Consider the following 15796-nt stretch of genomic DNA (forward strand, 5'->3'; position numbering starts at 1 on the left):
TACCTCAGTAAGGGTGGTTTCACACCGGGCCGGAAAAATCGTACGATTTTTGCGCCATGCGAGAATAACTGCTGGATGACTTATTTCACTTTTTTTTCTATAGATGTCAAAGTAGAAAAGATCGAAGGGGAAGGCAATGGAATTAACCTCACCTGGAGTCCAGACCCGGGTGCGTCCTGTGGATATCTGGTGAAATGGATCCCGTCCGCTCACCCTCCAGACTCGGCACTGATGTGGAGGAGGTTTTCCACAAACGCTGCCAGCGGCTTCATCAGCTCAAGTAAGAGGAGTGGGATAGAAGATGATGCTAGTAATAGGTGTATGGCTCAATGTCATTGGGAAGTCCTCCTGCATAGCTCATGGATTCAGATATCAACGTCTCCAATATGTGAGCTGATGCAACCCAACATGGGTACTATGGGTTGCTTTGAGAACATGTAAGCCGTGTTGTTGGCATGTGGTGGCCAGCTGCGTTGGTGGTGTTGATGCATTGCAATCCTATTACTTGACATTGCTGGGAGGGCTGTAAATGAAGGACCGGTGGTGGGTTAGTAGAAGCATCAAGGTTCCAAGCCAAGTAAGGATTTTACCAACTTTTCGGACTTCCGTCTCCCCAGCGCTTTGGGAGGTTATCTGAGACTCGCCATGTGACTTGTGTCTAATCTGTATTTTATCTGGTTTTTCAGAATATTTCCAGGCCGGGCTGAGATACAACATAACGCTGTACGTGTGTAAGAACGACGCACACCAAGTACTGAGGGAGATGATCGTGTATGGCGAGGAACTAGGTGAGGAGCGTCACAACACCCTACAGATGTGGAGGAGTTTGGTTTCCCACTCTGTAAATAATGTATATAAAACATAGGACAGTCGTGGGTTTGTATCACTCCGTTATCAGATCGCTGCGAAAATGGGCTGGGATCCCAAATACATACAGCTACCTTTATTGTAGCATCACAGCCAAGCAAGTGGTGTGGATAGAGAGGAATGCAATTTATAGGGAGCCTGTCATCTGCTTCTGGGTGCTTAAACCGCCATTAGGCCAGCTGCACACGGCCGTGACTGGCTCCGCCGCGGAATATTCCGCGGCGAAGCCCATCATGGCGCCCCCCAGAGACCCCATACTTATCAGCGGATCCAGCTTCCTGGGTCCCGCATTACGCTTCGGTGTGACGCGCCGCAGCGTCATGTGACACGCCGGACCTCGTCACAAGACACGCCCACAGCGTCACATGACGCGGCCGTCCGTGTCATATAACGCGGCGGTGGTAGGCGGAGAGGCGATTTCACGCTATCTTCTGCTGTGCTACAGCGGAAGATAGCGTGAACGGACGGCGTCCATTGACTGCAATGGAACCCGGCCACGCGTACACCCGCGGCAAATAGAGCATGCCGCGGGTGAGGACGGGAGATTTCACGGTGCGGAATTCCGCGATGGAATTCTGCACCGTGAGCATTGAGCTATTGGGTTCAATAGAACCTAATAGCTGCGGGCAACGCTACGGGTTTTCGACGCGTATTACGCGGCGAAAAGCCGTCCGTGGGAAGGAGGCCTGAATGCTGTATTAGATGCTCGCAGGACGTGGTGAGCGAGTTTTCTACACTTAACTACCGTTGCGTTAGCCATAGGTCCATATGGAAACTTTTCCTGGCACGTGTGTTGATGAGCCTCTCTCGGCCGAGAGGAGTCTGGTACCCTCATGTTCCTGCACTTTGACAGCCCACACCCGGTCATGTGTTTTCCGCAAATCCCGCGCTTACACCCTTTCTGTAAAATGTGGCGCAGGAGTGGCTGAGGATACCAGATGACGTCATCGATCATCTGCACATGTGCAGGGAGGAGTCGTTGTTAGAGTTGAGGTGCTGCTATCAGCGGGCTACCACGGAGGAATCATGTGACAACGCTGACTAATGCAAAGGTAATGAAGTTTTAAGAAAACCGCAACCTCGCTGTGCCCTGCGAACATATAATACAGCGGTAATGGCAGTTTATATGCCCAAATCCTGAGGACAGGCTCCCTTTTACGTCCTGTGGCATTGAGGGGTTAGTTCATGTCCTGGGCCATGGTACCTAATCCAACAGGACATCCTGTGGATGGCGTGGGCTCTGGCTGTGACCGACAGATGGCCTCTGGCTGTTAGCCCCTTACATGTTGCATTTAGCATAGATCACAGCATGAAGTGGCTGCACAGAGCGAGCGAGTAACGTCCTCAGCCCTCCGCTGTGTAATTGCAGGCCTGCCATGGTCTGTGATCGCTACTGTAAGCGATAATGCAGTGCAGTACAGAAGTATTGCAATGCATTATGCATTATTGTTGCAATCATAGCTTTTCTGATTCAAGTACCCTATAGAGACATAAAAAATGTGTGTATATGTAAAATATATATATTTTCTTTTAAAAAAAACACTAATTGTACATGTACAATAAATTGAATACATTATTTATCCTGCACAACTCCAAAAAAAACAAAAAAATTAAACGGAGCCAAATGCTTATGTATCCCAATATGGTGCCAATAAAGATTGTGTGAAAAAAAAGCCCTCACAGAACTCCATGCATGGAAGAATAAAAGTTATAGGACTTTAAATGCAGCGATTAAAATAAATAAATAAATGAAAAAAAATGTAAAATAAAAATTTTTATTGTGCAAAAGGGGAAAAACCTAAAAAGAAAAAAATTATATATAATATAAATTTTATTTCATATAATTTCTGCTGAAAAAAGGATTCCTTGCATTTATGCTGCACGATTAAGGCAGAATTAAAGTGTTTTTTTTTTTTCTCCCTAAACTCCAAAAAAAAATTAATAAAAGTGGCAGAACATTATATGCACCCAAAAGTGGTACCATTAAAATCTACATTTTGCTACACAAAAAACAAGCCCTCATATGGCCACGGGGGCAGAGAAATAAAGATGGAATGGGTTTTGAAAAGGCCATATCAAAATAGGCCATGCCACTAAGGGGTTAAACAGCCGGAATTGGAGGTAACTCTTGCCACTCTCCTGCAAGCACCTGCTATGGGTGGCGCGGCTCCTGTGCCCCTGCAAGCAATTCACCGATCGTTTCATTTTGTCCTAAAGCAGTAAGAAATAATGTTACTTCCAGTCTGACTGCTTTCACTGGGTTTTTTTTTAACATTTTTTTTTGTTTGTTTACTACTACTACTAAAAGTAAACTTTTTTTTTTTTTTTTTACAGCTCCCATAATGGCTCCGAATTTCACGGTATCAGAGACCACGTCCAGGTCTATAAAGTTGAAATGGGAGCCTATATCTGAAGAATACACCCGTGGATTCCTGCAGGGCTACCTGGCCTATATTGTGATGCAGCAAAATGACTCCTCCGAGACAAGGTTCCAGGACCTGGGTAATTCAAAAACCTTTATTGAAATACTTGTCTTGCGTAGCGTCAACCGTCGAATTCCAAATCATGGGACGTTTTAAGCTCCACTCACCCAAGACAATCCCACAGAATTTGCATGAGCCACACCTCCTTAATGTCCTATTCCCGGGACAGTCCCTTTGGGAAGTACAGTTGTATTGTAATGTGTCCACCGGGCAGAGGTGGAGAATTGGCATCATCTGAGCTTTCTCTAGGATATGCCCTCACTTACTGATTGGGTGTGACTGTTAGTGCCCACCAGCCCTTACAATGAAGGGATGCTACAGCTTGCGGTCCTTACTGAACACGTCTCATCTGTAATACATTGTGCTTGGGATACTTCCCCAGTATTTGATGCATTGGATTTAATTTTTTTTTTTGGTTTCTTACTTTTTAGATCGTCACACGGAGACAAAAGTTTTAAATATCACCAACCCAACAGAAAGGCAATTATCGATTACTGGCCTTCGGAGCTCAACAAGTTATACCCTGGGCTTACAAGCTTATACCAAAGGAGGCATGGGGCCCATCAAATCCTTCTCTGTTTTGACTAATGACCATGGTAAGTGTTTACTCCCTCCTATAGGTGTAATGTGAAGCTGCTTGCCTCCAATACAAAACCTATGGAGGGGTCCTACCTAACATAATGTGGTAGAGGGGCAATGGGGCCACCTCAGACATCAGGTTTTTGGGTGTGACTATTGTCTCTTTAGGCCTACTGTAATGAGTATGTCCAATGCTATCCCACTCACTTAGCCTATATCTATGAGCAGGGGCAAACTGATAAATAACCTATCCCAGCACTTCCTCCATTAATCTCCGCCTTTCCTTTGATCCAATTTAGGCTCATATTACAATTAAAACTCAAGAAACGTATAAAGAGATCATCTTCTCAGTCTCCCAGAAGATAAGCTGCGTCCTCTTCCCTCTTCCTCCTTACTGTCCTGTACCTGGCTGTATAACTGGCTGCAGCAGGAGCCTCCCCCCTCTGCCTTGTCTACAGTAATGGTCACTTTTATCATAGAATCATAGACTGGTAGAGTTGGAAGGGACCTCCCGGGTCATCGGGTCCGACCCCCTGCTCAGTGCGGGATTTAACTTTTGGTTGATTCTTCCTATGAAAATCTGTCTAATTTCTACATCCCAATTAGTATTTTCTGTGAATGAGAACCAGGAAAAAGTGGAATAATGGATAAAATTCTCATGTCTATAACCATTTTTATGCATATTTTTGTAATTTCAGCGGTGAGTCTGATACTCGCCATCCTAATCCCGATATTGGTCGCCATTGTACTTGGGGTAGTGTCCACAGCCATATGTTACCGGAAAAGAGAATGGTAAGTAGAATGGGCTTCAGTGAAGAACTTTACATGAAATCCCTTGAAGCTCCTCCTATATAGGCGGGAAGTGTCAAATCTGGTGTCCTTGTAGTAGATCTTCATTAAAGTTTGTGCCATATTCACTTATTTTTTTGTCCTTCTCTGTAGTATAAGAACATGAAATCCTGCTGCTACCCTGAGGCCATCCACAAACTACTTTAAGGGGTTGTGCCAAGGGCATATGAACGTCAGAGTGGGATCTCTAACTCGGAATTACCCTCTGAGACTCCAAATGGAAAGCCACTCGGCAAGAGCAGCTCCCACTGTGGTGGGACTTGTGCTGCCCTATTAGAAGTGGTTGTCCTGTAATGTGAATGGCCATCCTATAATAATAGGGAAGCACCTGGTCTGCCAGAACGGGAACTTACTGAGTAGCTTTCCATCGCAGGTTCAAGTCCCCCACAGGGACATAAAACCTTTTTATGCACTTTCCATACTTGTTTAACAAATAAAAATTATTTTTAAAAAAGACAAGCTTGGTATCATAGCATCCATAACAGCCCATACAATAAATGGAACAGCCAAAATAAATAAATAAATCGTTGCATCTTTAGATCCAAAATGTCATGTCGCTAAGAGGTTAAGAGGGTTGGTTCAAAAAGGGAAGTGGTGGAATTAAAAGTGGAAGGCGGCCAGTGCTGTGCATGTTTTTTAGAAATTTATGGAGATTTTGTCCTGTTTTTTATACTTTTAAATTCATTAGTTTTGTTTCCTGTCCTTTCTCCATTTCTCCTAGTACTGACTCCTATTCTCTCTCCCCATAGGATCAAAGAGACCTTCTATCCCGATATCCCAAATCCAGAAAACAGTAAAGCGCTGCAGTTCCCGAAGAACACCACTGAGGTAACACCACCAATCATGCCCCCCCCCCCCCACACAGTCATCCTGTACATGGAGGATACCTTGTTACCCTCGTACTCCCTGCCCATCCTTCCAAGTATAGTCCGCTGTGCAGTGTTTAGGACTTTGCTCACCGGCCCATATTTAATTTTAGTTTTTTGTTTTTAAATAATTTTTTGAAGTTTGGCAAAAAAGTTCAAAATAGCCAAAAAAATGTTTTATGGTTCCTCCACATATGCGCACTCGTGGCAAGTTCTTAGGTACACAGAGGAAGATCTAGTCAATAGTGGAGCATGTAGAGTGAGAAATCCAAGGTAACATACCTTTACGGTCTAAGGGCTTATTCACATGGGCGTATATCGGCCAGGTTTTCATGCCTGGCCGATATACGCTGCCCCTCTGATGCCTCGGCTTACAATGCATCAGTGCACACTGGGGTTTTTTTTTTGGTAAGGCACTTTCACACCGGTAGCAAAAGCTACATAGATTCCTATGGGAGCCTATGCTAGCTGTCGAAAAAGGGAGGTGGGAGGGAGTTTAGCAGCATAACTGCTAAACTCTCTCCGCCCTTCTCCTTTCTGCCCCTTGCTGCTGTTTGCAATGGGAGGGGGCTGGCTGTGGATAAGGGGTGGGAGCTTAGCTCAGCCCCGCCCCCTCCCATTGCAGACAGAGGGGAGGGGAGAGGGGATGAGTTGGTTAGGGGAGGGAAGGGGAAATGTTTCCCCTTGCCCCACGGCTCGGCGGCCTCGGCGTATGTGCACCAGATCCTTTGCCATCAGGCGTTTTTACGGCGCCAGCGGGCACATGTAAAACTCCTACTTCCATGTAGATAGGCCCTAAGGTAGGTTTTTCTAGGCTGGAGCCTTGCGCTGCAAAAAAACTATGGACAAATCATGGAGACCACCTGCCGCGGCTGACTTCATTTATGAAGGACAGCACCAAAAAGTTGGGACGCTTTGTAAAACATAATGAAAACAAATTAATGTAATGATTTGAAAACATCCTGTCTTTTTATTTTCAGGGGAGCAAACCCATTAAAACTCTGGAGATGAACCGCTGCACCCCCAGTAGTGTTGAAGTGGTGGAACCATTTCCCAAAATCCTGGACACAGAACTTAATTCTCCAATGTCGGACAGTGGTAAGATTCTGGAGGACAGCTCAGAGACTCAGGATGATAATCATGCCGGTGTAATATATACCCAACCCGCTACTCATGAAGATACATCTAATTCAGTGCTCGATGGGTCTGCATCACCATCTGTAGTGTATATTGACGTCCAGTCCATGTACCAACCACAGGCCAATTCAGAAGATGAACCCGATATTGACTTCGCAGATGGAGCTGGATACAAACCTCAAATGCAGTTGCCTATTACTAGTACTGTGAACATGGACAACCAGGCTTCTACAGAAGATGACGTGGCAACATCTTCAGGTTATAGACCTCAGGGACATCCTAATACTTGGGCCACGGATTCTCCAGGGTCTCCTACGTCCATAGGAAGTGAAAATGCTTCTTTTGGGAGCCCTTGTTCTGTGAACTCCAGAAACTTCTTAATCCCTCCAGTGGACACTAAAGACTCCCTTAAACTGACCCACATTGGATGGTCGATATCTTCACTGTTTCAAAGCAAGCAAGATGAATGAGCACGGGTAACACTATATCGTACTACGCCACCTAGAATGCCCCTCCCGCTGCTCATCAATGAAGGAGGTTTTGATAGCGGGTATCATTGGACATCAATCTTCGTGTCTTACGGCATCAGTTGTATCAATGCAATCACTGGTTTATTCTCTTAAAGAGCCAAAGACTCAATTTTAAGGGATTAACGAACATGGAGAATGTGCAAAAAAATTAACTTGTCATGTAGAGGCTGCATACATCGTATTAGGCGTAAAGCCAGCCAGCTAATTTTGGCTTTGGAAGTTCAATGCTACAAGGTGTGGTTGACTAGTGGTGGCCAAGTTTTCCCCAATGTGTTGCCTTAAATGCGCTCTTCGTTCATTCACAGTGATGATGGTTGAGTATGCGTATAATCACATCAAGCTTCCCATAGTCCAAGGTTCTTGGTTGGACTTAAAGATCTGGCCTCCACTTAAAAGTAGTCCTAAGAAGATCCTGGTGGAACCATGCACCCCTTGGGGTCCAACCACTCCCTTGTATGGGGCAATGATGGACCTGTGGTGGAGATTGTCTCTCAGGTGCTGAAGCAGTTTCTGCGTAGTAGTAAAAATCTACATTTTTGTATTTTACTACTGCACAAAAATATTCTCCAGGGCATCCAAGAAAAGCATGTGATGGCGGATGATTATCGGACATCCCAAAAACAGGAAATTCAAATGTATGAAAATAATCTGGGTAGGCTGGTGATGCTTGGCCACTCAAACAGCATTGCTATTGAGTTTTTTTTACTTGTTTGTTTGTTTTTTGGGGTATGTTTTTGTTTTATATGTAAACCTATTTGGTCCAAGTTTGATGTGGTCACACTTTTCTGGAAGGGTCAATCCCACTAATTAAGCCCGAGTAATGAAAAGGGTTAAATCTACTTTCAGGTCCTCAAGGAAGTGGGCTGCCTTTTTAATGTGACTTTTTAATATGTAGCAGTCTTTTTCAATATTACAGCTTTCATTTTTTATGTTGCTAGAAAATTCCACGTTTTTTACTTTCTCAATTACTTTTTTTTTTTTTTTTTTTTTAACGGCCCCACTGTTTGTTTTTTTTGTCAGGAGGTTTATGAATGTATTGCATCATCATCATTGTTGTGTGTTTTTTTTTTTTTCTGAGAACACTACTTATTTTAATGGGATTTGTTTGTGTTTTTGCCTTTTCTGAGACCGTTTGGGAACCAGATCTATACAAAGTACCAGTGAACCTGTCGCTTTAAAGTAGGCTCTGTTCACACTCGTGTTATGTACAGATGTAGCCAACATTACCTTGATGTTTTAATGTGTTATACATTGAAGGCTATGGACGCCTTTGGGGCAATTTTTGTTTACCTAAATGCATGTATTTTGGGCTAACATTCATTAGATTGGGCCAAAAACTCTTGATCATCTAAAAGGACTCTTTAAGACTACATTTTCGACGTGGATATATAGAAGCTGCAGAAGACGTTTTTAATTAAACCCTGTTGCAAAAATTATTTTTACCCCAAAATGCATGCATTTAAGTGTCAAAAAGTTGTCTTCTCAAAGGTCTCCATAGCTTTTAAAGGGGTTGTCCAAAGAGGAGAAATACATTCCAGTCCACCAGTGTTGGAACCTCCACATACTGCGAGGTTCCAACATTGGGTCATGTGGAAAGCCTTTTTGCCCTCAGCGTCAACTGAGGGAGGTGGCTATTTGGCTAATTTCAATAACTAAGCTAGCCACCATATGCTTCTACTTTGGTTATGGTAGAGATGTGCAATAATGGCACAGGTAACTGAAGGAACAATACCCAGTGTTGAAACCGGGCCGGAAGTGGAAGTTGCGACACCGCTGAACTTTGTAAGTATTCCCCCTCCCTGGACAAGTCCCCTGAATAAGATGCTAAAGGTCACAATATTGTGATGTGCCAGTCATGTTAACGATGGCTACATCTGTAATTCTATCCGTGTGCAATGCTTTTGAAAGATAACAAATAGTCTGTCAAAGATTTAGAGATTCCAACAGAAATCTGATGACCTTCAGAGGCCAGACGAATGGAACAGGAGTTGTAAGGATCTTGCGTACCTTGTGTGATCAGAGCCATGATAGTAAATGTGAATCAAGACTTGTGAATGCTTTTGCTCTGTAGAAATGGTCATCTTGCATTTCATATTTTTATTTCTCTGGTCTGCAGAATTGGGTGGTCCACTCTTTACATTTGGGGCCTTTTTTTTTTTTTTTTTTTTTTTCAAGTCATGTTTTTGTGTGTCCTGTTTCTTGTAGAATTTTCTAGGATTGTCCTCGGATCCCCAATGCCTAACCACTTAGATGCTGTGGTCAAAAGTATCTGTGGCATCTAATTGGTTAGAGGGAGAGAGCTCCTTCTGCCACCCAATCAGTTCCACTGCGACGTCATTGTCCTCTTGCACTCTTGTCGACAGAAAAATATAATATTTATGGCAGTTGCAGATTTTTTTAACAATGACAAACTCTGTGCTGCTCCCTTCTATGAAGGTTATGTGAGGGGTGTAAGGGTGGTTTCACATCTATGTTGAAACCCCCGGTTGGAGATTCTGACGCGGATATGGAAAAAAGTCGGGCAGCTGAGCAAAAAATGAACGGACCCATTATAGTCAATGGGGTCTGTTTGTCCAGAGGATTCCCTTTCCTGCTCCCCAAGCGAATCAGGAAACTGGAACCCCCGAAACAAATGACGTGTCAGAGGAGGTTTTATAGATCCAAGTCTGACATACATTTCTCATTCTCTTCCTTCTGCCCTGGCATTTCGTGCGTTTTGTTAAAGTTGAGATATAAAACTGTTTTTATTTTTTTACTTTTAGATAGAAGTATTATTTTTATAATTTGCAGAACAGCAGATGTTGTTCTTTATCTACTGATTTTATCTTTTTGTGGCCTTGCACTACAGATTAGTTTTTATATAGTTATCAGAGTAAAGTTTATCACAATACACTGCATTATAGAGTTTGACAATCTTTGTGTTTGACATTTGTGCTGTTTATTAAAGGGGTAGTTCAGGTAAGCTGATCAAATATGAGAATAGAGGCTGGATGACCAGATAGATGTAGAATTTATAGTATTTCTATTTTTGTTTCACCTCCACACCATTTCAAGATGTTTTTGCAGTCAATGAATTTTTTTTTTTCCATTCACAGACAATAAAACTATACATGGTTCTGTTCTCAGCTGCAAAGTGAATACAGTTGTATTCAGTATAGATAATGCTCCGTGAGCTAAGCAGCCCAGGTTCCAGTCTGATACATTGTAGCAAACTAATGGAGAGCTTTGTGCAGCTCCTAATGTTTGAGCTCACAGAGCATTGTCTACATTGGATACAGTTGTATCCACTTCTCAGCTAAGAGGACTAGCTATGTACAATCTCTCAGTCTTGAGTCCGGGCTGTTTAGCTCACAGAGCATTGTCTACATTGGATACAATTGCATCCACTTCTCAGCTAAGATAAGGACTAGCTACATACAATGTATCAGTCTGGGGCTGTTTAGCTCACAGAGCATTGTCTACACTGTACATAGCTAGTCCTACTCTAAGCTGAGAAGTGGATACAATTTTCACCAATGTATCAGTCTGCAGTCCGGGCTGTTTAGCTCACAGAGCATTGTCTACACTGGTCCTCAACTGAGAGCAGAACTAGCTATGTACCATGTATCACTCTGGAGTCTGGGCTGTTTAACTCAGAGCATTGTCTACACTGGATAAAGTTGTATCCACTTCTCAGCCAAGAGCAGGATTAACTGTGTACAGGATGACTTCTTCTGAATGCAAACTGTTTTCCTATTCATTGATAGCAAACAAGTGTTTTGAAAATGGTGAGTAATTGAAACATAAAATGTATTAGAAAGTTGGAGAGCTTCTCACTTATACAGAGATTAAGCTTTATTAACCTAAAATCAGAAAACCCTTTTAGTCAAGCGGGGTAGAATTTTTAACTGCTGATTGGTGCTGGAGTTCATGCTGGCATTTCTGCTGTGGGAGAGGCAGAGGGAGCTGGTTTGTTCTTGGCAGCTAGAGAGATCAAATATATATATATATTTTTTCTGGGTACACATTTTTGTGTTTTTTAACCATTAAAGTACAGTAGTTACTTGTGCCCCAATTTTGTTTTGGCTGGATCACTGTATGAGAATTTGTAGATTTTCTTATAGCCTTGTACAGAGGTTCTTGTTGTCAGTGTTGTGGATTACTAGTCATATTGTGTTATGGATGTTACATATCAGGAATAAATGTTATACTACTATGTATGCAAGACAGTGGTGATGAGCTACTATGATCTATGCATGTATATAAGTAGCCGCACTATAGTATGCATCACTGCAAAGGAAACAACACTATGAAATGCACTACAATATTTTAGTCAGAGCAAATCCAAAAAAAGTTGTTAGAAATCTTTTTGTTTTGTAACCGTGCGGTTTTAGCCATAACTTTGCACTAATTTTAGGTTTATCCAGTGAGGTTGGACCTGCACCCTCTACACCAAAAACAAAACCGTGCCTGGACTAATGTATAATCTAGTGCTTCCAGTATAATGTTGTAGTAGGGTCGATTGATTTTTCTGCGATGGGTTTGAAGGGGTATGTAGACTTTAGCAACTAACTTTTTGTTTTTCATTGCATCAATAGATCCAAAATTTAAAAAAAAAAAATTGTTCATCTCCATCATATTGTGCCTACAGCTTCCATACAGAACAGTGGGTGTCTATAGTGAAAAACAAAAACCAACCTAGTGTAGTCTGATCCTGCAGTCCCACTCCCATTATTGTGCCCCTTACATCCAACTAACCTCCAAAATATGTCAGCAAGTATAATCTAACCCAGCTTCTTGCTAACATTTGGAAGTAGCCTTCATGGAGACACACAAGTGCAACACATCATGCACCTCCTGCAAAATTTGGGTCATAAGCCACACCCCTTTTTCAACATCATTTATACCCCAACATCTTCCATTTTTTAATAGTTTTTTTTACCCCCATCCTCCATTTTTGACCACATGTTAAATCCTTTTCCGCCTCATATTCTCATCAGAAACCTGATTGGGCAGCCCTTTTGCACCTAGGTCTGTCTACAGCTGCTCATCTGCAGGGGGTTTTACAGGAAGTGCTGGAAGTCCCAAAGCATGGTGCTGTAAAGTTCTGGTTTGGGAAGCGCTACCATCTGGGAGGTTCCAGTAGGCATTTATAGCACACAAGAGACTTGCTAACACATCAGGGAGGTTTCTCCTTTTTCTGGAAGCCTCCAGGATGATCTGTGAATGATGGAAAGTATGGGGTAAATATAAGGGAGTATGATTGCAGGATCAGACTACACAGGGTTCATTTGTAGTCTGTTACCATGGGAACACATAGGTCTGCCCAGGAGCTGCATATGCAAAATGGTCTCCATTGAATAACATAGGCAGAAAGCTCTCAAAATGTTATTTCAAATTAGTTTTGCAAGTTGCTGATGAATATAGTAATTATCTCTGTGTTTACCGTCATATGTTCTCTCTTTGTAAAGACGAAAAATGTAACTTTTGTCCATTTTCCACATTCGTCCAATATTTAGCGGTTTGTGTAAATGTTTTCATGCTCGATATAGTTGTATATTATTAAGCCAGTCTATCCTCTTGTACAGGCCCTGTGTCTGGGTGCAGAGTATTTGTTCTAATCCTTGGTGTAAATATGAAGGGGGCAAAGGCCGAATTGTATCGGTCCATTTCTGAGTTCATCTACATGGGCGATTTTCCTCTCGCACTGATGGTGCGAGATGGAAAATTTGAAACTTGTCCTATTTTTGTGCGATTCATGCTCCAGAATACGGCTTGCAGCAATGTGTGGTTTCTCACATGTTGCACAATGTACTATGAGTTATGCCCGAGAATTTTGGCACAACTCAACATCAGCCATGCGAATGAGGCCTTAGACTCTGCTCCTGGAGCTTTTAATCTGTCTTCATTGCTTATGATTAATGGGTGACATCAGATTTGATTGACTGTGGTGAAGACTGCCCACTTGACAGATTTTAAAACACCAGGAGCTGAATGTAACCAAAAATGGTGAAAAGTAGAAAAAAGTCAGCAGAGCCATGGCTACAAAGCTCTGCTGGCCTGAGGATACAACAGGATCTTTCTAAAAAGGGATTTCTGGTTTTATTAAAGGGGTTTTGTCATTAATAAAAAATAAAAATTCTATACATACCTACTGCTTCCCAGGCAGCCTCCTTACAACTTCACCAATCTTCTCTTGGCTCTTACAGTCCCACGGGGCACTTCTCCTCCAGCTGGCCGCATCCTCTTCTTCCTGTGACGAAGCATACATTGCCGACATTCTGCTTCCTGCAGGGCAATATACACGACATCACTAGTGACCTAGTGTTCACTGCCTAGCAGGGAATGCTGAATTCTCATTAGCCTGCTTTAGCAAGACTGCGCACGTGTTATGTCTCGCCGCTCGTGTTTCATATACTATATCAAACATGAATGGTGAGATATCGCGCATGTACGCTAAAGCAGGCTGTGGAGGATTCCGCATCCACTGCTAGGCAGTGAATGCTATGTCACTCGGAAAGAAGATGTGGTAAGAAGGCTGCCTGGGGAGGAATAGGTAAGTATTGATTTCTTTTCTTTTTTTTTTTTTTTTCCTCCTAATGACAAACCCCTCTAACTGATAACCTCTCCCCTAGATATAGGTCATCAGTACTTGATAAATGAGGGTCCACCACTCAGGATCCCCATCCATCAGCTGATAATTTGGCCTGCTATTAGTGCAGGAAGGCAAGCACAGTCATCGGTGGTCGAAAAGGAAGTTGGATTACCGGCTTCACTCCTGTTGAAATCTGTGGGAGTGCTGTGCTGCTCTTCCTGCTCCTGACCATAGTTCGGATGTCACATCCTGTCCTGAGCTATTCAGGGTCATCAATTAAAACGGGCTGCAGTACCCCTGGTGATGGCTGTTACTGGATCCACTGGACTCTACCCCCAAATCTGAAAGGGTACTTTGTATGCCCCAAAGTCAAAAACTGACTACATAGTAAGAAAGGTCCAGCCAGGTGGTCCGGATCATGCCCCTTCTAGCATTGGCTGATGTGTTGGGGAGGGGTAGGGGGGGGGGGGGCATTGCACTCAGCAGGTAGAGTAGCACCTAATGGTTTGTATTTGTCATTTATGCAATTCCCTATTGGTAACCTGGTCTGGAGAATGACACTGGAAGATCCCACTCCGTCAGTGGTGTATTTGGATGTTCCTGGGTCCCCATGCAAAATCTGTAACCGGCCCCACCTACCATGTGTCATCAATAATACTGATGTCTTATGTGGCAGAAGGGTCTTTGGGCTTCCTTGGGCATCGGGGCCTGGGAGCAACTGCTGCCCCTCTACACCCTTGTTGCGCTCCTCTGTAGCGATTGCTTGTATATAGTATATATTTGTTTGTTCTGGGCATTTCATACACTGAGTCCTCGAGGTTTCAGTCCACCGTTATATAACGGCCACGCAATGTTTTATTTTTGTAACGTCTCCGTAGTAGATTCTGTAGGTCCCTGAATCTGAGCGACGTGTATGTCCAACCCTCTCAGTCGTCACTGCCGGTAGATTTTTTTGTGATTACTCCACAATATCCATGTGTGTGATGCTGTATTGTGTAAGCATTGCCTGCTCCATGTAATCATCACTTTGGTCACATAAGCTACAACAGTATTTTAGTTTTTCCTTTTGTATATAGTAAATTTTTGATGCTGCTTTTTATTTGAGCCAAATCATCATTTTGAGCTTTTGAGTTTTATAAGAAAAAAAAATAAAATCTCTAAACCTCTGAAATGCATATTGATGTGTTTTTATCCTCTTGTCCTTGTCAATTTATTATTGTGCACTTTTGGGTTCAGCAGTGCATTGAATACATAGGGGCAGACTTGCTCATTAAAGGGGTTGTCCCGCGAAACAAAGTTGGGGTATACACTTCTGTATGGCCATATTAATGCACTTTGTAATGTACATTGTGCATTAATTATGAGCCATACAGAAGTTATTCACTTACCTGTTCCGTTGCTAGCGTCCCCGTCTCCATGGTGCCGTCTAATTTTCAGCATATAATCGCCCGATTAGACGCGCTTGCGCAGTCTGGTCTTCTCCGTGTTGAATGGGGCTGCTCGTGCTGGAGAGCTGCTCCTCGTAGCTCCACCCCATCACATGTGCCGATTCCAGCCAATCAGGAGGCTGGAATCGGCAATGGACCGCACAGAAGACCTGCTGTCCACCGAGGGTGAAGATCCCGGCGGCCATCTTCGCAAGGTAAGTAAGAAGTCACCGGAGCGCAGGGATTCGGGTAAGTACTATCCGGGTTTTTTTTTCAACACATGCATCGGGTTTGTCTCGCGCCGAACGGGGGGGCTATTGAAAAAAAAAAACCCATTTCGGCGCGGGACAACCTCTTTAAGTCACTAAATCACACCGTTTAACCCCTCAGATGCTGTGGGCATTACTGAATACAGCATCAGAGTGGTTTTACAGAAAAAGTTTAAAAATGGGTGTGTTTTTACCATTACAATGATTTTTTAAAT

The 15796-nt window shown here is 43.1% G+C and overlaps 1 protein-coding gene across 1 annotated transcript in view; it reads left to right on the forward strand.

Annotated features, from left to right (window-relative positions):
* The window catches only part of LIFR (LIF receptor subunit alpha), an 88789-nt gene extending 73742 nt beyond the window's left edge, over window positions 1–15047 (forward strand). Inside the window, exons 14-20 of the mRNA XM_066602406.1 lie at window positions 104–280; window positions 687–788; window positions 3202–3369; window positions 3782–3946; window positions 4628–4721; window positions 5528–5606; window positions 6625–15047. Of these exons, the coding sequence (XP_066458503.1) occupies window positions 104–280; window positions 687–788; window positions 3202–3369; window positions 3782–3946; window positions 4628–4721; window positions 5528–5606; window positions 6625–7251 (1412 nt within the window). The 3' untranslated portion in view covers window positions 7252–15047. The remainder of the gene's footprint in view (window positions 1–103; window positions 281–686; window positions 789–3201; window positions 3370–3781; window positions 3947–4627; window positions 4722–5527; window positions 5607–6624) is intronic.
* Window positions 15048–15796: the final 749 nt, after the last annotated feature.

Source organism: Eleutherodactylus coqui, chromosome 5 (assembly GCF_035609145.1).
Source record: "Eleutherodactylus coqui strain aEleCoq1 chromosome 5, aEleCoq1.hap1, whole genome shotgun sequence".
NCBI lineage: Eukaryota > Metazoa > Chordata > Amphibia > Anura > Eleutherodactylidae > Eleutherodactylus > Eleutherodactylus coqui.